Source organism: Rana temporaria, chromosome 9 (assembly GCF_905171775.1).
Source record: "Rana temporaria chromosome 9, aRanTem1.1, whole genome shotgun sequence".
NCBI lineage: Eukaryota > Metazoa > Chordata > Amphibia > Anura > Ranidae > Rana > Rana temporaria.
The window spans coordinates 43,172,582-43,193,374 of record NC_053497.1 but is presented as its reverse complement, the minus strand read 5'-3'; the positions used below and the strand labels follow the sequence as shown (position 1 = coordinate 43,193,374).

Sequence of the window (20,793 nt, the reverse complement as noted above, 5' to 3'; positions counted from 1 at the left end):
AGTAAGCTGTTCTGGCTGACTAACCCCCATGGATGATGGGGGCAAGCTTACTGAGGAGGAACAGGAAGTGAGAAATTCAGACAAAAAAAAAAACATTTAGAAGGGAAATCAAAGGAAAAGGTAAGTGAACCAACCATGCACTAGCTTAAAGGAACCTATTTAGAAAATAAAAAACAAACCTTTACAACCCCTTTAAAGGCCAAATACACCCAAAAGAAAATAAAGACACATCTATCTCCCAGATCTCTTAACGGCTCCATTGGTAGGATTTTTTTGCAGGAGGTTGTTTCTGTTCCCTCCCAAGGGGCTAAAATGATGGAGTCACTCTTTTGTAATTCATTTTTTATTAAGATGCATTTAAATTTTGAATGTAGACAAGAAACATTCACCTACACATAAAAATGGGACAATTCAAGAGAGACACTATGTTCACAGTAAACTGTAAATACATTACAGTATTAATGGCCATGGTGGATAAAGAAAGTAAAAGCCTAGAAATAGTCATAGCAAAACCTAATGAATAAGTAAAAGTACAGTCTCCCGGTTTTAATCATCATCAGTCTGAGACTCAGTGACCATAGACCCCAAATGTTATCAAATTTCTCAGGAGAGCCCCTATTGAAGAATGTAATTTGGTGTAGGGGAATGGCAGAGTTAAAGTGGATGTAAACCCAAAATGTTTTTTTTTTTTTTTTATGTCACAATGTAGAGTATAAGATTTCCTATCATCTGTGCCCAGTCTTGCCACACAGAGTTAATCCAGCTCTGAGCAATCCTCTTGTATTGTTCAGTGAAAATTAACAGACTTCCAGATAAAAACCTGTCTAAATAAAAAGTCCTTTCCTCTCTCCTTGCTTTGAGTGACAGGTTATTTACATATCTAGCTTGGACATGTTTATCATATGTTATGTTATGTTTATCATAATATGAGGTGATCCACAGTATAAAAAGTGAGAAATCCACCCCTCCCCACATAACACATCCTGGTCATATACAACGAACTGTGGATCACCTCATATTATGATAAACATGTCCAAGCTAGATATGTAAATAACCTGTCACTCAAAGCAAGGAGAGAGGAAAGGACTTTTTATTTAGACAGGTTTTCATCTGGAAGTCTGTTAATTTTCACTGAACAATAAAAGAGGATTGCTCAGAGCTGGATTAACTCTGTGTGGCAAGACTGGGCACAGATGATAGGAAATCTTATACTCTACATTGTGACATAAAAAAAAAAAAAACATTTTGGGTTTACATCCACTTTAAGCACGTTTTTCCACTGTGAAGCAAAGGGGGAGAGATGATCTCTTCCAGGTAAGAAGAATAGTTTTTTGGCATAAAAATACTTGGCTCTCATTAATTACTTGGCGTGAGAATGAATTTGGAGTTCCTCTATAAGCCCTAAAATATATGCCTTGGAGCATCGGAAGTTAGGCAGGTCCAATGCAGTGTCAATAAAACAGCTGGCCAAAATGATTGTACATGGTGTTTGAGTCGAATTTTTTATTTTTTTTCATTATGAAACATCCATCAAAGAAATGTGACACATTTTTCTGGCTGCAGTAGTTGGGTCATACTGGGAATTCTTGTAGCACTACTTCCCCACAGCAGTGGGTTGTTTAAATCTGGATGTGGCTTTCGAGTGACAATAATTTGGCTTTTAATCCAAAGAAAGCTGAAAAAGTTGTCACATGTTTTTCTTATTCATTGTGATAGTATTTATCACTGTTAGGGCTCAGTTACACTTTCTTCAACTTCAACACATTAAAACACCTACCGCTTCAACATGCTTTTTTGATGTGTTTTTGATGCTTCAATGATGCTTCGGTGGTACTTTTTTTAAGCTTTAATGAAGCTTGGCAGATGCCCTGAGTATGTGCTGATATCCCATATCTGCAATACTGCCAAAATAAAGTGAAGCTAAAGCTAAATTAAAGCCTCTCAAAAGCTTCAGGTGCTTCAAGCGAGCTTTGTCATAGACTTCTATGGAGGCTTTGAAGACGCTTTGAAGCACCAATAAAGTGACATGGGGTATCATTTTTGAAGTGATTGAAAGCAAACACAACGTGTGGACAGGACTGTAAGGTAACCATTTTATTGAGTGACGGCTTTGAATGGCATTCAGAGAGCTTTAAAAAGGTATATCCACTGCCATGTTTTGAAGCAAGTGTAAACGAGCCTTTAGGGCTTGTTCACATTTGCTTCAAAATGTGGCATTGGGCATGCTTTTTTAAAGCACTCGGAATGCCAATCAAAGTCTGTCATGGATATGCAGTAATCTCTGGCAGCTTACCTTGCTCTCCATGTGTTCATCTTAGAGGCCAGGCCCCCTCACCTGCCTGCCTTTATCATCTCTCCTCCCTGTATGGCTCCACCCCAGGCCATTCCAGGAACTCTATATTAACCAGTGCACTGCAGGTCTGCATGGCTGATCAATGTTGTTTGTTAGTATTGTGTTCCTGCTTGCCGTGTGCTACGTTATCCCTGTGTACTGATTTTGGCTTGTCTCCGACTACTCCTGTTTGCCTGTGACCCTGACCCTTGGCCTGTCCCTTGGTTATCCTCGTCTGCTTGTTGCCCCAACCTCGGCTTACCCTTCACCATCTCTTGTGTCCTGAGTGGCTGCTTCCCCTCTCTCCCTACGGAGCGTGACCTAGGACTCCAGGGGCCACAACCTGGATCCAGTTGCAGCGAAGGCCATCCTCGCCACTAGAGGCTGGTGAATACCAGCTGGGTCTTAGACTCTGCGCCCTGGGGAATCTTGGGCTCAAGCTTCATATAGGATCCCTGTTTGTGCCCCAGCGAACCTCTTCTCCATATCCACTCTGTGGTCCACCTGCAGAAGTCTGCTATAGGGTTCACTACCTTGTGGTGCACCCCTGCCTCCAACGGGGTGCACTTGTCATCTGACCACAGGTGACCTGACAAAGTCCCTTTCACTAAATAAAATGGTTACCTTACAGTCCTGTCCATACGTTGTGTTTGCTTTGATTTGCTTAAAAAATTATAACCTGTGTTGCTTTATTGGTGCTTCAAAGTGTCTTCAAAGCCTCCATAGAAGTCTATGACAAAGCTTGCTTACAGCACCTGAAGATTTTGAGGGGCTTTCAATCAGGGTTAGCTTTGCTTTGTTTTGGAGGTATTGCAGGTATGAGATATCCCAGGATGCACTGGGAAACCAACAAGCAAGCCAAAAAGACATTGTCAGCAGTCCCTTCCAGTTCATGTGTATATATTCTGAAAGTGTCTGGTGCAGATGTCACATCTGATGTGCAGCATTGAGCAGCAGAAGGGTGAGCCGGGTCCGGACTGGAGGGGAACAACTAGCGACAGCACACATTGTGTACAACATGGGAACACTATAGCAGTAGGTGCTCGGGGATCGGAGAGAAAGGACTGAGAGACAGAGGATCAACAAAGATGGGGGGACCAGAGCAAGAGAAGCTATTAGATATCACACGTGAGCAGTGTGGGGGCAATATAGTGGGAGGTAAGCAGGGACCAGAGAGAGCGAGGAAGATCAGCAAACCAGATGATCAGCAGAACAGGGGGCTACTACTGAGTGGGGGATCAGCAAAGCTGGGAGTACTACTACATGGGGCATCAGCTGAGCTGGGGATGTGCTGAACAAGGGATATAATAAGCTAGGGATCTGGTGAACAAGGGTACTAATAAGCTGGGAATCTGCTGAAAAGGGTTGCTAATGAGCTGGGAATCTGTTGAGTGGAGGTACTACTAAGTCAGGGTTCTACTGAGCCATTTTTGAACAAAAAGAAAATCAACACACACATACAAGGCATATGCCAAGCTTTATTAAAGGGGTTGTAAACCCTTACAGACCATTTGGCCTACAGGTAAGCATAGATCAAGGCTTACCTGTAGGTCCAAGAAATATCTCCTTAACCCAAGGAGGAGGTTAAGGAGATATTTCAAAGAAAGACGGCACCAATGTGTACGGCGCATGCGCCGTAGACAACGGCACACAAGAGCACTGAGCGTGCCGCTACTAACGGCGATCATGCCGTTAGTGGCAGCTCTTGCGCACATGCGCGGGGGTGACGTCATCGCTGCTCCGGCCAGTCACAGCGCTGGAGCAGCGATACCCGTAAGTCACTCCGGGTATCATGGCAGCGACGGAGGAGGTGTCCGAGGACCGCTGCAGGGGCTTCGTTCTAGGGTAAGTAATTCATAATGAGCTAGTATGCTATGCTATACTATGCTCTCCGTACCGTTTCTTCCCGAGCGAGTGCCGTGATTAACGCGGCTCCGGCCAGTCACAGAGCCAGAGTCCGCGGAGGGAAGAGGGGTGAACATGGATGCAGCCTCCAGCGGGGTTTACTTCCTCTAATGAGGAAAGCTTTAGCATCAGCATTCCCTTTGAAGTAAACCCTTATGGAGTCTCTTACCCCAAATTAAATTCCTATTGCAGAAGATGCCTAAAATGTGTATCTTAGTGCAGACATCTTAAAGGATAGGCTCACCTTTACACAAAAATAAGATGCACACCTTTTTGAAGGTAAAAAAAGTATGCATTTTATTTTTTGTAATTGATCTGTAAAACATTGTACCCACAATCAGCAGACCATGGGTTCGGATGGTCCTACAGACTGTCTATGTATCTGTCTGGCCATACCTCCAGTACGGCCAGTCAGTTACACTGTGACAGGAAGACTTAAAGTGATACTAAAAATGTTTTTCTTTAATAAAAAACATGTCATACTTACCTGCTCTGTGAAATGGTTTGCACAGAGCAGCCCTGATCCTCTTCTTCTCTGGTCCCCTGCCAGAGCTCCTGGCCCCTCCCTCCTGTCGAATGCCCCCACAGCAGGCAGCTTGCTATGGGGGGCACCCGAGCCGAGCCACAGCTCTGTGTGTCCATTCAGACATGAAGCCACAGTTCGGCCCCACACCCTCTCTCTCCTAATTGGCTAACTGACTTTGATTGACAGTAGTGGGAGCCAATGGCACCGCTGCTGTGTCTCAGCCAATCAGGAGTGAGAGTCCCGGAGGGCCTAGGCACTCCTGAACTTCTGAGATGGGGCTTAGGTAAGTGTTAGGGGGGCTACTGCACACAGAAGGTTTTCTTATGTTAATGCTATCTTCGGGCATATCCTTTGGTATTGTCCAGTAGTTCAGGACTTTTGGAGTGTTTTTCTTTGATGTATAACAGAGGTAACTTCCTTACCCCTCCCTATGACAGTGACCGTTTGCCTCCTAGGCCTTGCAAAGGGTCTTGCACCCACCAGGGCTCAACGTACTCCAGGGGCGTACCTAGAGCATTGGGCACCCGGGGCAGGTCCTATATCTGGCACCACCTCCCCAACTTTAAAATGTAAAAAAAAAAAAAAATTTCAAGAATATTTATTGCTCAAACTTTACAGTCCCCCATCACCGTGCCCCTTGCATTCTGCAGACATGATCCAAGAGATGAATGCATCAATGAAGATTATCAGCGCCCATCAAATGCAGCCTTATCAGTGCCTGCTGTGTCACGGAGTTGGGTTTGAATTGCCTGGAAAGCCGCTATAACAAAGCGCCACCTCCTAGACTGGCTCATTTGATAGACGTCACACTGATTTAATTTGCCAGCATTGGATCAGTGTGCCGTTTAGGAGGCGGGACTTTGTTACAGCGGCTGCCAAACATTTCAGATCCTAGCTTTATGACACAGTGGGAGAACGCCGCTCTACGTGACACACACTAGGAGAGTTTTGCTTTTAAAAAGGGAGCTCAGTGAGTGTCCAGGTTTTATTTTCTTGAAGTGACTTGAATTCTTCTTCTGCTGCTTTTCTCCATTTACTGGCTTCATGTTTTGGCAGTTTTTCTATGTCTTCCCGGGATGTTGGTTCAAGTACCCTGTGTGTTTTAACAGTGTATGACAGCTTGCAGGGTGGTATCCCCTTTGTAGTCCAAGTGGATCTGATTTCAGGCAGTTCAGCAGGATCTGGTGGGAAACTTGATGTAAGTTCCACCTCTTGTTCTAAACTCCTGCACAGGTTCACTGCTTTGGTCGACTTTTTCTTCTGGATTGCCTGGCATACTTCCTTCGCAGCGTTCGGTGATCTGTGTTTCTGATGATGGGCTCACATCAAAATAAACACTACAACTTATTGTCTCTTTGTCAGTCTTTGGGTGTAGGATTCTGTAACCCTTAATTTTCTCGCTGTAGTCTACTAGAATGCCCTGTATGGCTCTGTTCTCCAGCTTGGATTGCTTTTCACTTGGAATATAGGCATATGTTTACATCCAAACACTCTGATGTGCCCTATGCTAGGCTTTGATCCATGCCACATTGCAAATGGAGTTAATTTAATGGCTCTTGATGGTAGTCTGCTACACCAATTTTATCAGGAGTGTATGGTGTGGTTGTCTGGTGTACTATTCCTTGTCTCTTCAGGTATGAGGCCACTTCTTTGCTTATGTGTTTTTCTCCATTGTCGATGCGTATTATTCCTGGTTTGCATTGGAAGTTGTTGCTAGACATGGCATGAACTCTTGAATTCTCTCTGATGTTTCATTCTTGTGTTTCATCAGAAATGGAGTTGTGTACCTGGAATAATCATCAATGAAGGTCAGTAGATATCTGTTCCCGCCTGGCGTGGGAGTTTTCATTGGACCGCATACGTCACTGTGTATGAGCTGCAGGTGGTGGGTGTTTTTTCTTTGATGCCTCTTACACACGACCGGGATTCCCGACGGGAAAAGATCAGTCGAAAATCCCAGGGGAAAAACCAAGAACCTGCTCGGTAACTATTCCCCCCGTATACAAGAGAGGTTTTCCCGCTGGGAAAACTCAGGTGAGAGCTTTGGTCTGGAATCCCGACTCGGTGTATGCTCTATCGCAGTTTTTCCCAAAGGAAAACTGCCAAAAACGGCCGGCGAAAAGTCCGCTGGGAATCCCGGCAGGAAAAAAGAGAGCAGGTTCTCTTTTTTTGTCCGACGGTTTTTGGGCAGTTTTCCCGTCGGAAAAACTGCGAGGAGCATACACACGGCCAGGATTCCCGACCAAAAGCTCTCCTCGCAGTTTTCCCGTTGGGCTTAAGATGCCTGTGGAAGGGGAGCATGTGTGGCTTTAGCTTCAATACAGCACTTGCATTTCATAAACACTTTGCAAGGTGCTATTGTCAAATCTTCCGATAAGCCTCTCTTTAAAATGTCCTGTATAGCTTCTGGACTTCTGTGCCCCAGCCGCCTGTGCCATAAGTGAACACATTCACTGTGTAGGTCATTAGAGACTATATTGCTGATCTGTGGTGATGAACTTGTATAAGTGATCATCCAGTTTTCCTTTTGCGAGGAATCGCTTATTATTGTGAATCGTGCATTAATTTCCCTTTGACATACTCTAGCGTGAGCTCCTGCTCAAGTCTGGTTTCTAAAGCATTAATGAGAGCAGTCTATGTCTCTGGAAGGCTGCAGAGGAACAGGGCAACAATATGGTTATTTGATGTCCTCTCCGATGGCACGCAGCTGCACTATGATCTCTAGCATAGCTTTTAGGTAGTTACACATTTGCTGGCCTTCTTCTAGTCTCATCTTATACATTTTTCTTAGCAAAAAACAGGTTGTTGTTTAGACTTGAACGCTCATGCGGTTTTTGTAATAAAGTTCACATACCTTTGGCTGTTTTCTCTGTTCTTATTTGGATAAACTGGTCATCTTCCACTAGTAAGCTTATAATTGATTTTGCCTGTCTGTCCTTCCTATCCCAGTCCTCCGTCTCTCCATTTGTGGGTCTGTCTGTATTCAGCACTTGCCACAAGTCATCTTTGTATACAAGCATTTCCAGTTTAAACTCCCAAAGCTGTTAATTGGCATTGTTCAACTTTGCTACTGCAAACTTCACATCTGAACAACTTTCCATGTTTCATCAGGTTGTATACAGCATTCACTGACTTGCTGTACTCAGAGTATGCTTTCCAGTACCACTGGGTGCTGCTTGGTGCGCTGGGGTATCCTCTCGAATGCCTGGGTCCCATAACCTATTAGCCGGTTATTGAAATCATGCACAGCAAGTTTGTTGTATGCAGAGGATAGCTTTACTTTTATGGAGGATATCTTTATCATGAACAGGAAGAAGGAATATACAAGTACATGCACTGAACATAGACAGAACATCCTGTGACTACATTACCACCATAGAATAACACATTATAACACTGCAGTGCCACCTGCTGGATAGAAAGGTATAATGTGTGTGTATATGTGTGTGTGTGTGTTCACAATATAGAAAGCTACTTGACATTGCTTCTTCCAACACTGCACCGCCCCCCTATCTATGCGTTTGGCCCCTTGCCAGACGCATGACTTTCAACAGTGGGGGGGTGTTTTTTGAAGCACCTGATTAGAGCCTGAGGCTCTAATATGCTTCAAGATAGGGTGGGTTCGGGGAGCAGAGCATTGCGCTATGAGCCACCCAGGTGTGTTACAATAGTGAAGGAATATTCACTATTGAAACACCGATCCTTCTCCCGGCCAATCAGAAAGCGGGTCTGAGACCATTTCCCAATTGGCCGAAAGGAGAGGCATCCCAATTGGCTGCCGAGGAGAAGGGAGGAAACGGAAGCCACTGTGAGCCGTAATGACCGGGGAGAGCAGGGGAGGTAAAAAATTACCATCAGCCGCCACTGAAATAAACACTTAAGCGATAAACATGCCTAGTATTTAGGCGTGTTTACAGGCGTTTAGGCGCACCAAGTGTTAACTCTGCTCAAACACTCATCTCCTGAACACGCAAGTGTTTTTTTGGTTTTTTTTGAGCCTCTAAATTCTCCTCTTCTAATACACCTGTAAACACCTATGTGTGCATGGACATATAGGGCTAGATTCACAAAGACTTACGACGGCATATCAGTAGATACGCCGTCGTAAGTCCGAATGCCGCGCCGTCGTATCTATAAGCGTATTCTCAATCTGAGATACGCTTATCTGTTGCTAAGATACGACCGGCGTAAGTCTCCTACGCCGTCGTATCTTAGCTGCATATTTACACTGGCCGCTAGGGGCGTGTACGTCGATTTACGCCGAAAATATGCAAATGATCAAGATACGCCTATTCACGAACGTACGCATGGCCGTCGCATGTAAGATACGCCGTTTACGTAAGGCGTTTTCAGGCGTAAAGATAAACCACCAAAAAGATGGCACAGCCAATGTTAAGTATGGACGTCGGATCAGCGTAGAATATTTCACGTTTTACGTCGTTTGCGTAAGTCATCCGTGAATGGGGCTGGGCGTAAGTTACGTTCACGTCGAAAGCATTGAGTATTTGCAACGTGATACTGAGCATGTGCGCGCATGCGCCGTACGATCGGTGCCTCATTTGAATGTATGGTAATGAATCGTGAATTCATTACCATACAACACGCCCCCTACAGTACCTGCCTATTTTGAATTACACCGGGCCATTTGCGCTACGCCGACATAACTTAGGAGGCAAGTGCTTTGTGAATACAGTACTTGCCTCACTATCTTACGTCGGCGTAGTGCAAAGGGGATTCGCTACGCCGACCTAAAGAAGCGCCGCCGTACCTGAATCTAGCCCATAGACTAACATAGAGGTGCATTTAGAGGCTGAAGAAAAAAGTGAAACGCCTGTGTTTTTATGTCCTGTGTGCATGAGGCCTAAACATTGTTCTGCTGTTTTACGCTTTCTTTTCTGTAAAGTTTTTTGGAAAGTTTGAGGGAAGAATGAGACTGCAGAAAACTGTGTCATAGTCAAATGAAGAATAATATCTAGAAGGTAGAAGCAAAGGTCTGGTGTGTCAGGGCGTGAGTCACAGCCTAACGTAAGTGTGACTGCCCAGACCTATGAGAGAGTCTGAACTCTGTCACAATCCAATGCATTGTCTCATTCTAAGAATTTTACCACAAGCCCTCACCACAGAAACGAATACGGTGTTTTTTTTTTCGCTGTTGATTCCGTGGTTTTACCCTGCTGCAGGAAACAGTTCAGTAGCAGTCTTGACTTGTTATCTCTTATTTTGTGTGTTATTGTATGAAGAACCTAGTAAGACTTCAGTAGAGAGTCCAGAAGGTTTTGTATGAGGTTCTCTGTAATGGGTCACAGTTACTTAGGCCCCTTTCACATGGGCCAGATCTCGTTTTCCTAGGCAGGGTATCTGCCTGTTGATCCTTTGCTGAGCTGAGCAGGAGAGCGGCCAGATGATAAGTCCATGTCTACTTTGCTCTATGGGCAGTTGGATGTAAATGGACCGGCTGTCCTTTACACCTGAGGTCATCAACCCTGTCTTCAGGGCCCACTAAGGCCCCGTACACACCAGAGGATATCCGCTGGAAACGGTCCGCCGGACCGTTTCCAGCAGATAAATCCTCTGGCGGATTTGGATCTGATGGCTGTACACACCATCAGATCGAAATCCGCGGTGACGTGTCGCGCCGATGATGCCACGACGTGCGCGACGCAGGAAGGTAAATACTTCCACGCATGCGTCGAATCATTACAACGCATGCGAGGGAGGGGAGCGGACGGACTGATCCGGTGAGTCTGTACAGACGACCGGATCAGTCCGCTGGACAGGATTCAAGCGGATAGATTTCTTAGCATGCTAAGAAATTTTTATCCGCTTGAAATCCGTCGGCCGGATTTTAATCCGCGGGGAAATGTCCGCTAGGCCGTACACACGACCGGATCTATCTGCTGGAACTGATCCGCGGATCAATCCCAGCGGATAGATCCGGTCGTCTGTACGAGGCCTAACAGGCCAGGTTTGCAAGAGAACTGAAATACATCACAGGTGATATAATTTGCTGCTCAGTGATTACAGTATTCTAATCTAAGATAATACATAAAACCTGGCCTGTTAGTGGGCCATGAGGACAAGGTTGATGACCACTGCTTTACAGCCAACTATCCTCTGATCTGATCCGGCTAGATGGAGGAGAATGGATCATCTTCCATTTGTTTTTATCAGATCGGAGCTATCTGGGTGTAAATGGACAAGTCAGCAGGGCCAATCCTGGGAGGGTGCACAGGCTGCACCGCGCCCAGGTGCTGCAAGCTGGGACAGAGGTGGGGGGGCACCGAAGCTCAAGTGGCACACAGCCCTGGGCCTGGCGCTTTAAGCTTTGGTGGCATGCTGTGACACCCAGGATCGGCCTCTCAGTGGGTGCTGCGTGACATGCAGAGGGAGGCATATGGAGAGCCACTAAGTGAGAGAGGAGGAGTGGAGGAATCACAGGGCAGGGCGTTCACCATAAGAAATTAAGAAATCACCGCTACAGGTGAATAGCTGGGCCTGATAAGGGCTTTAATCAAGTGCTATCACCGACCCGCCTTTGTGGATTTGTGAAATGGAAAAGAAATTGCTGCACATCGAAGAAAGTCCAATTAGCCGTTTCACACTGTGTGAAACGCATCTACAAGACTGTATTTCTGGTGTCCTTTGATGTCACTTTGGTGATTCACTAAATGGCTAATTGGACTTTCTTCGATGTGCAGCCATTTCTTTTCCATTTCACAGGGGAGGGCGTTCGCCACCGCGGCTCGAAGGGGAACCGCCAACAAAGAATATAGATCCAGTGAGAGGAGCCACGTCACCCCTTCACCTGATCCGGTGTGTGTTTGGGCGGCGGGGCTGCTGAGGGTGGAGTGGGGGGAAAGAAGGCAATGCCGCCCTAAAGGCCGGGGAGATTGGCAGCGGCTGGGTTAATGAAAGCTGGACTGACAAAATCTTTCTTCATCGCTGGCCTCTACCAAGGTCCTGAGTGACAGGCCAGGTGACACTGGAGGAGCCTCCCTGCACCTTTAACCACTTGACCACTGGGCACTTAAACCCCCTTCCTGACCAGACCAATTTTCAGCTTTCGGTGCTCTCACAATTTGAATGACAATTACAACATTGTACCCATTTGAAATTTTTGTCCTTTTTTTCACACAAATAGAGCTTTCTTTTGGTGGTATTTGATCACCTCTGGGTTTTTTATTTTTTGCGCTATAAAAGAAAAACGACTGAAAATTCGTTAAAAAAAAATAACTTGTTTCTGTCATATTAGCAGGTTATTTCTCACACACAGCATATACATACCACAAATTACACCCCAAAACACATTCTGCTATTCCTCCCGAGTATGGCAATACCACATGTGTGAGACTTTTACACAGCGTGGCCACATACAGAGGCCCAACATGCAGGGAGCACCATCAGGCGTTCTGGAACACCCAGACCAATTCTGACATTTCTCTCCTACATGGAAAAATCATAATTTATTTGCTAGAAAATTGCATAGAACCCCAAAACATTATATATGCTTTTTTAGCAAAGACCCTAGAGAATACAATGGCGGCCGTTACAACTTTTTATCTCGCATGGTATTTTCGCAGAATTTTTTTGAACGCGTGTTTTTAAAAAAAAAACAGTTTTGTGCTTAAAAAAAAAACAGTAAAGTTAGCCCAATTTTTTTTCATAATGTGAAAGATGAAGTTACGCCGAGTAAATAGATACCCAACATGTCACACTTCAAAATTGCGCACGCTCATGGAATGGCGCCAAACTTTGCTACTTAAAAATCCCCATAGGCGACGCTTTAATTACTTTTATTGGTTACATGTTTTTAGTTACAGAGGAGGTCTAGGGCCAAAATGATTGCTCTCGCTCTAACGTTCGCAGAGATACCTCACATGTGTAGCTTGAAAACCGTTTTCATATGTGGGCGGTACTTACGTATGCGTTCGCTTCTGCATGCGAGCACACGGGGACAGGGGTGCTTTAAAAAAATAAATAAAAATTATTGTTAATTTTACTATATTTACTTGATTTTGACACTTTTTTCCCCAAAAATACATTTTTTTATCACTTTTATTCCTATTATAAGGAATGTAAACATCCCTTGTAATAGGAATATAGCATGACAGGTCCTCTTTACAGTGAGATAAGGGGTCAATAAGACCCCACATCTCACCTCTAGGCTGGGAAGACTGAAAAAAAAAATATCCTGGCTTCGATCGTAGCGGTGAGTCTGTAAAAGCACCGGAGGGTGGCAGGAGGGGGGGACGTATTGCGGAGTATTGGGGTATTGCGGAGTATTGCAGAGTATTGGGGTATTGCAGAGTATTGGGGTATTGCAGAGTATAGTGCAGGGTATTGCAGAGTATTGGGGTGTTGCAGAGTATCGCGCAGGGCATTGCAGAGTATTGGGGTATTGCAGAGTATCGCGCAGGGTATTGCAGAGTATTGGGGTATTGCAGATTATCACGCAGGGTATTGGGGTATTGCAGAGTATCGCAGAGTATTGGGGTATTGCAGAGTATTGCACAGGGTATTGCAGAGTATTGGGGTATTGCAGAGTATTGCAGAGTATTGGGGTATTGCAGAGTATTGGGGTATTGCAGAGTATTGCGCAGGGATAGCTGAGCTGGGATGGATGGATGGCTGGATCTGTGACTGCATTTGTCACAGATCCAGCCCTCAGTGCTGCTGCCACCCGCTCTCCCCCTCTCCTCTCACACTGTACCGATCGGTACAGAGAGGAGAAGGAGGAACCGGCGTCATCACGACGCCGGTTCGTTTACAAGTGATCGCTCCGTCATTTGACGGAGCGATCACGTGGTAAACGGCCCCTATCAGCAGCAATTTACCGCGATCCGTGATGCGCCGGGTCTTCTAGGGGGGGCGCAAGTGGAGGATTCTGGGAGGACGTCCCAGGGACGTCCTGTCACAGTAACTCGACCGCGCTGTAGCAGTAAAATGTGTATGGCGCGGTCGGCAAGTGGTTAAGGTGGATGGGGAGGAGTGAGCAGCCGGGGGCCTGGGCCACAGTCTGCACAATCAACACAGGCAGCCTGAGGAGAGGGGCCCTGGGCTGTGTATTGACAAGGCAAGAAATCTCAGCCAAAATGAACTGGAAACAAGTCCTGTTTCTTCTTTTGTTGCAGCAGTCGTGCTTCTAGCAGGCAAGAATAGTCTACCTTTATTTTGCGATAAAATTGCAACTTGTTTCTTCTAATGCTGATTTTAGAGTGATCCTTGTGTGCTTTTTAAGGGATGTTTCTATATTGTAACTCATTATGACATATAGTAAAACTGTAAACTCAAAAGTTTAGAATTACCAGTGATAAACTGTTGAGCATTAACCACAGGTGTTGTCGTGCCATTAACTTGTTGCCATAGAAACATTTAGTATATGAAGCAAGGCAAAATCTGCAACATGGACGCAGACAGATATAAAAATCTGACAGGGGTCTGCGTTGCTGAATTCTCTCACTTCCTGTCTGGCAAAACATTGTCATCAGAACAGGAAGTAAGGCTAAATCTCTCTAACAGAGCCCCATATAGCAGAACAAACTGTGAGAATATAAAACCCTTTCCCACTCTATCCAAAATTGGAAAAATGTATATAATAAATGTAATAAGACATACAGGGGCATGTTATGGGGCCAAAGTATTGGGACGCCTGCCTTTACACGCACATGAACTTTAATGGCATCCCAGTCTTAGTCCGTAGGTTTCAATATTGAGTTGGCCCACCCTTTGCAGCTATAACAGCTTCAACTCTTCTGGGAAGGCTGTCCACAAGGTTGAGGAGTGTGTCTATGGGAATGTTTGACCATTCTTCCAGAAGTGCATTTGTGAGGTCAGGACTCTGTGGCAGATTGAGACGAATTCAGTAAGGTGAATGATTTATTTACACAGACAAAAGCTCTACAAAAACACACACATCAAAATCAGAGAAAAGCTGGGTATACACTACTATTTTTTAATTTTATTTAACTCAGTGGGTTGAATGAAAAAAAACTGACAGCTCAGGTTGGAGTCGCTGTACTAACAATCCAACTTTAGTATAGCGATCTCCCCTTCTGAGCTATTGTGTTCCGACAGGGGGACACCCCCTCTACCAGAACACTTCACTGACCGGAGCATGATGGGTCCGTGATGTCAAGAGGGGCGGGGTCTCCGGATGACGTCATGCAAGCACCCACCCCCCCACTCCCATGTTAAGGGAATGCGGTCTGGTATGGTTCAGGAGGGGGGCGCTCTCTCATCCCCTCCCTTTCCTGACCTACCAGGCTGCATGCTCGGATAAGGGTCTCGTAACGATTTTGGGGGGAACCCACGCCATTTAAAAAAAAAAAAAAAAAAAATTGCCATGGGGGGCAAAACACAGTATTGTGTGTAAAAAAAAAAAATCCCAGACACTTTCCAAAACCGCAGAGGCACAAAAATGCATTGATGTGAATGTGTTCCATAGGAACCCATTTTAAAAAATATTCCCTACATGGGGACATGGTGCTTTGGAGTGGGGGTGCAGAGCCCCTGCTGCTCCAAAGTACCCACCCCTTCCATGTTGCGGTCTGGTATGGTATAGGATGGGGGCGCTTGCTCGTCTCCTCCCTTTCCTGACCTGCCGGGCCTGGGGGGAGGGGGGGGGCGGACCCACACTGTTTTTTTTAAGGATTTTTTTTTGTCAGCAATTCTTTTTTTTACATTTAGCTGTCAGGGGAAGCTCACTGACAGCTGATGACTCATCGGTTATTAAGGATGCCGCGGCCGCCTTCCCAGCCCCCTCCTTAGCAACCAGCTATATACTGTGTAAAAAAAAAATGTAAATCACAGTAAAAAAACACAGAAAGCACAGCAAAAAGCACTGCAGAAACGCTCAAAAGCAACATACATAGATGTGAATCGAGCCTCAGACTGGATTACTGCAGAGATCTGGAAGAAACACACAAAGCACACCAAGATTCCAGTTCAATACACATGACTCTTGTATTTAGACAATATTTGCTTATCCTGGATTACAGTTTAAGCCTCCATTCACACATGATTGTAATTGTAGTCAGGTGAGGTTTTTATTGCATGTCTGTATGTGTATTTTTTTATGTGTGTTTACATGCCATTTGTAGCACAGGACCAGAATATCTCATGCACTAGCCTGGAGACAGGCATTATTTTTTAATTCCCACTCCTTTTCTGAAGTCATGTGGTTACTTTTCTGGATTTTAACTGGATGTTAGTGATCATAGCAGAATTTAGTGTAAGGAATACACAGGAGGGCGGGGAGTTTACTGACATTATGACTCCACCCACAGAGCTCCAGACAACAGACCCACCCACAGAATCTGCAGTTTTTCAGTTCTTATAACAGGCAGAGGGGAAACATTTGACAGGTAAGGATACATGCAGGAGGCATCTATATCCTTATAGATCAGCACTATGGCAGTAGTTTAGAAAGGATGAGAGTGGATTTACATCCACTTTAAAGGAAATGTTTTTAGGGGAGTTAAGCTCAAATCAGCAAATACAGTATAGGCGTACGTGATTCTAATATCTATCCAGGGATGGTAACACATTTTACAGGTTTTGAGCTAGTGTGTCCCTTTAGAATAACCCTCCAATGCTTTTTCTTGGCCAGACGCTCAGCGAAATGACAGAGTTGCTGTCCTCAAGCAGTAACTACAGTACATATCGGAGAGTCTACAACGAATGTGGTGGATTTAAGATTCCGATTCTCGGTGTCCAGCTCAAGGATCTAGTTTCACTCAATGAGGCTTTACCTGATTATTTGGATAATGGGAAAATCAATGTCAGCAAACTGCAGAGTCTTTACCAGCACATCCTGGAGCTTCGGCAGCTGCAGAAAGCCGTTCCACCATTCCAAGCCAACAAGGATGTGATACTGCTGCTAACAGTGAGTATAGAACTAAGTATAAACATTCATTCACAAAAGCATAATGCATGTAGTACATACAGTATAGTGGGCTCCATTCACAAAGCTGTATCTTACCGCATCTGAGTATACAGTTAGATACCACACAGCGTTTTTAAAACATTTTTATTTTTTAACTTACTAAAAAAACGCTACTAAAATACCAAATGCGCTATTTTCTGAAGTGATGCAATATTTTAGTAGTGAAACCTTGCGTTAATTTAACTCCAGCATCCAATGGCATTCTTTACAACCAGTAACTGTCATGGTTGTTAAGCAGCCAGCGGCCGCCGCGCCCTACTAACCACTAACTGTCATAGTTGTTAAAGAGCGGGCAGCCACCACATCCTTAACAACTGATGAATCATCAGCTGACTCCGGGGTCCCCCACTGATCAGCTCAATGTACAAGAAAAAAATTGCCGGCATTAAAAAATCACAGATAAATTGGTATGGGGTCCCCCCCAATATATACTAAACCCTTTGTGCCTGGTAAGGATTCTGAGTCCCACGCAAAAAAAAGGTCCATACCAGACCTTATTACCTTATTATCCGAGTAGGCGGCCGAGAGAGTATTAAAGGGGGGCTTCCAGATTTTGATAAGCCCCCTTGCCCACAGACCCTCTCAACCACCAGCCTGGGTTGTGAGGAAGAGGCCCTTGTCAGCATGGGGACAAGGTGCTTTGGGGGGGGGCCTACCTGCCCCAAAGCACCCACCCCTAAATTCAGGACATGTGGCCTGGTGTAGTTGGGGGGGGTCCTTTCCTGGCCTGTCGGGCTGCATACTCGGATAAGGGTCTGGTATGGATTTGGGGGGGGGGGGGCTTACATGTTTTTTTTTTGTTTTGACACAGGGGTTCCCCTTCAAAATCCATACTAGACTCAGTGGCGTAGTATGTATTGGGGGGGGGCACAACTTTTTCCCCAGTGAGTTTTTTAATGTCAGCAATTATTTTCTTTACATTCAGCTATCAGTGGGGAACCATGTCGACAGCTGATGGCTCATTGATTGTTAAGGATGTGGTGGCCACCCGCTCCTTAACAACCATGACAGTAAGCCCCCATTCACATTGTAACGCCGCGTACGCGGCGTATTTTGCCGCGATTAGGTTACTTTTTTTTTTCACAAAGAATTGCCATTGATGTCTATGGCCGAACGCCAATGCCGCCTGAAAAAAAGGGTCCGGGACTTGTTTTCAGGCGGCAGGCGTACAGCGTTTATGAGATGTGAACCATCTCATAGACATCAATGGCAATTCTCCCCTCCAGCGGCACGAGCGTCGGGCGTTTTGTCGCCAAGGTGTGAATGGAGCCTTACTGGTTAAGGATGCCAGAGGCCACCCGCTCCTTAACCAATTTAACCAGTTAAAATCATACACATTCCTTAAATACTGCATGCCTGGACCACTAAATTACCACATGCATTTAATTACATATTTCCTTCTGTGAAATTAGTTTAACGCCTGTTCATTTACCAAGTGTTTTGCAGTAAATACCGCAAAACTGTATAGTGAATTGACAGTTTCAGGTTCGCATGCAGTGTTTAGGCAAAATGTGTCTGGACACCTAAATACCGCACGCGGGATGCTTTTGTTAAGCCCAGTATGTCTTGACAAGAAGTGAGGAAATCTAATAATAGAGAAGCAGATTGCAATAAATACCTGACAGGAGATATTTGTGGAGTCAAGATTTCCAAAGGCTGTAAAAATTGTATCACTATTATACCCTTTGTGGGAAAGGCAGTTCTAGGCCTTAGGCAAAACTTAGACATGAGGCCCCACTCACGCCTATAATGGGAAAAATTATTAAAGCCAGAAAAATGGCTGCAGAAAATGCACGGATCTAGCACACAGGTGATCAGCACCACTTCCAGGGCACCCTCCTCACCCATCAGACATAGTCAGCCAAAGCAAGAGGAGGGAGAGAGGGGGAGGTGAGAAAGAGAGAGGGGTGATAGAGATCCGATGGCACCAACATTAGTATTGATCACAGGCAAATAAGGTGGCCTTGAGGCCCCTGTGAGTGCAAGGCCTTAGGCGACCGCCTAATTTGCCTAATTAGAGAGCCGCCTCTGGGAAAGAAACCATCCTCCAAAAATTGATTTACCCTGCCAAGTCCCTGATCTCATTCTTCAGAGAAAAACAAACTTAAGTTTTACATATGGAATAGGTGGAGGTTTCCTTACAAAAAGAAACACAGGGGTTGTGGCCAGATTGGGACCACATACCATATTTGGTGGACATGCCCTAAGGTTTGGAGGTTCTGGATCAGGGTTTATAATTTTCATTTATTCTCTGACTCAGTTGAACATGGTGAAATCAGCTAAACAGGCTCTTTTGGGTGGCAGGGTTGTGGAGGCCTCTAAGGCCCAAAGGCGGCTGCTTACTTTTATTTTTATATCGGCGAAGATTACAATAGCCAGAAATTGGTGATCCGCCGCCCTGCCATTCGATCAGCTTAAACTAAAATTATCCTGGCTGATGTTGAACGAACAATTGACGGCACTGGTCCAGGATAAAATTAAGTTATTCCATGGAGTATGGGACCCATGGCTTGGATATCTTACTAATGATTTAAGGACGCTGGAGACGTAGTTATAGTGGTATTAGATGGATTTTGGGGCACTGGACGGTTGCTCTACTGTTTCTTCTTTCTCTCTTTCCTTTTTTCTGTTCTTCTTTCTCAAGAATTCTCAAACACTGGTCCTCATGCTGAGGTTATAGGGCCAAATCCTCAAAAATCCTGCCTAACTTATCTTTTGCCATTTAAGTTACACTGACTTAAAATTTCTACCTAAGTGCCCGATCCACAAAGCACTTACCTAGAAATTTCAGGCCGTGTAACTTAAATGTCTCCGGCACAAGGCGGTCCTCTTCTGCAGGGGGCGATGACAATTTAAATGAGGCGCGCTCCCGCGCCGGCCGTACTGCGCATGCTCGTGACGTCATTTTCCCGACGGGCAGCGCGCAAAATTACGTTACGCCGGGCTTTGTGGATTGCGATGGGACAATAAAGTTGCGTCGGGTAAAAAAAAAAAGTTACGCGCCGGGAAAAAAAATTCAAAATTTAAAAAAAATCGCAGCGATCGAAAAAAAGGTCTGTTTTTACAAGGTGTTACTAGTTTACACTTTGTAAAAGCAGAACTAATTTTACGTATGCAAACGTAAACTTACGCAGAAAACACAAAGCTGAAAAGCTTTGTGGATCTCCGTAAGTCCTCATTTGCATACGCAAAGCGGCATTTCAATGCGAAATGCCCCCGGATGCGGTAATGCATCCTAAGATCTGACAGTGTAAGTGTCTTACAGATGTCAGATCTTCTGCCTATCTTTGGAAAACTGCTTCTGAGGATCAGTTCCAAAGATAGGCACAGGAATACGCAGGCTGAACAGCAGTTCCGCCTGCGTATCCCTTTTGAGGATTTGGCCCATAGTTCTGACAGTAAGATGGGCCTATGATCTTTTGCCCAGGGATCCTCGGCCTGTAAGGCTTGGGGTCTATGGGGTAAGCACTGATTGTTTGTTATTTTTATTTGGATGCATTTTGGGTCATGCCCTAGAGTTTGTTTTTTTTGTCGAATTTTGTTAATACTTCTGTTGGACTTTATGTTATATTTAATAATTGCTGTATGGGCCTTTGCTTGCGTTTGCTAACACATGCTAATGTCTTGGGATGCTTTTGTACTATTTTATAAATCTTTTCAATAAACATAATTGAAACACAAAAAGAAACACAGCCTTTTTTGAAGCACAGCAATCAATAACAATGCTTTAAATACACTTATTAGTATAAAACTAGACTAATAACAAAGGACCCTCTAACTCCAAAAGCCACACTTCCAGCCTAAATCACACCCTGTGGTTTGATAGACGAGGCCGCCACCTCTTCTTTTATAAAGAAGAGGTATAAAACCAACCACCACCCACATGATGTTTAATGATTAACGTTCAATACTGTGCTCAGTGTTACCAGTTCGATCTCACATTATCCTGTTAAAGTAACTATGTTCCTGTACTGTCCTGTTGGCCAAATGTTGCGGCCATCCTTAATGTTAACTGCATTCTTGCTTAACCACTTAAGCCCCGGACCAATATGCTGCCTAAAGACCCAAGGGGTTTTTACAGTTCGG

At 44.9% G+C, this 20,793-nt stretch overlaps 1 protein-coding gene across 1 annotated transcript in view; it reads left to right on the top strand.

Moving 5' to 3' along the window:
• RASGRP4 (RAS guanyl releasing protein 4) overlaps positions 1-20,793 on the top strand; it is a 78,442-nt gene that overhangs the window by 31,092 nt on the left and 26,557 nt on the right. The window contains exon 9 of the mRNA XM_040323294.1: positions 16,372-16,647. Coding sequence (XP_040179228.1) covers positions 16,372-16,647 — 276 coding nt within the window. The remainder of the gene's footprint in view (positions 1-16,371; positions 16,648-20,793) is intronic.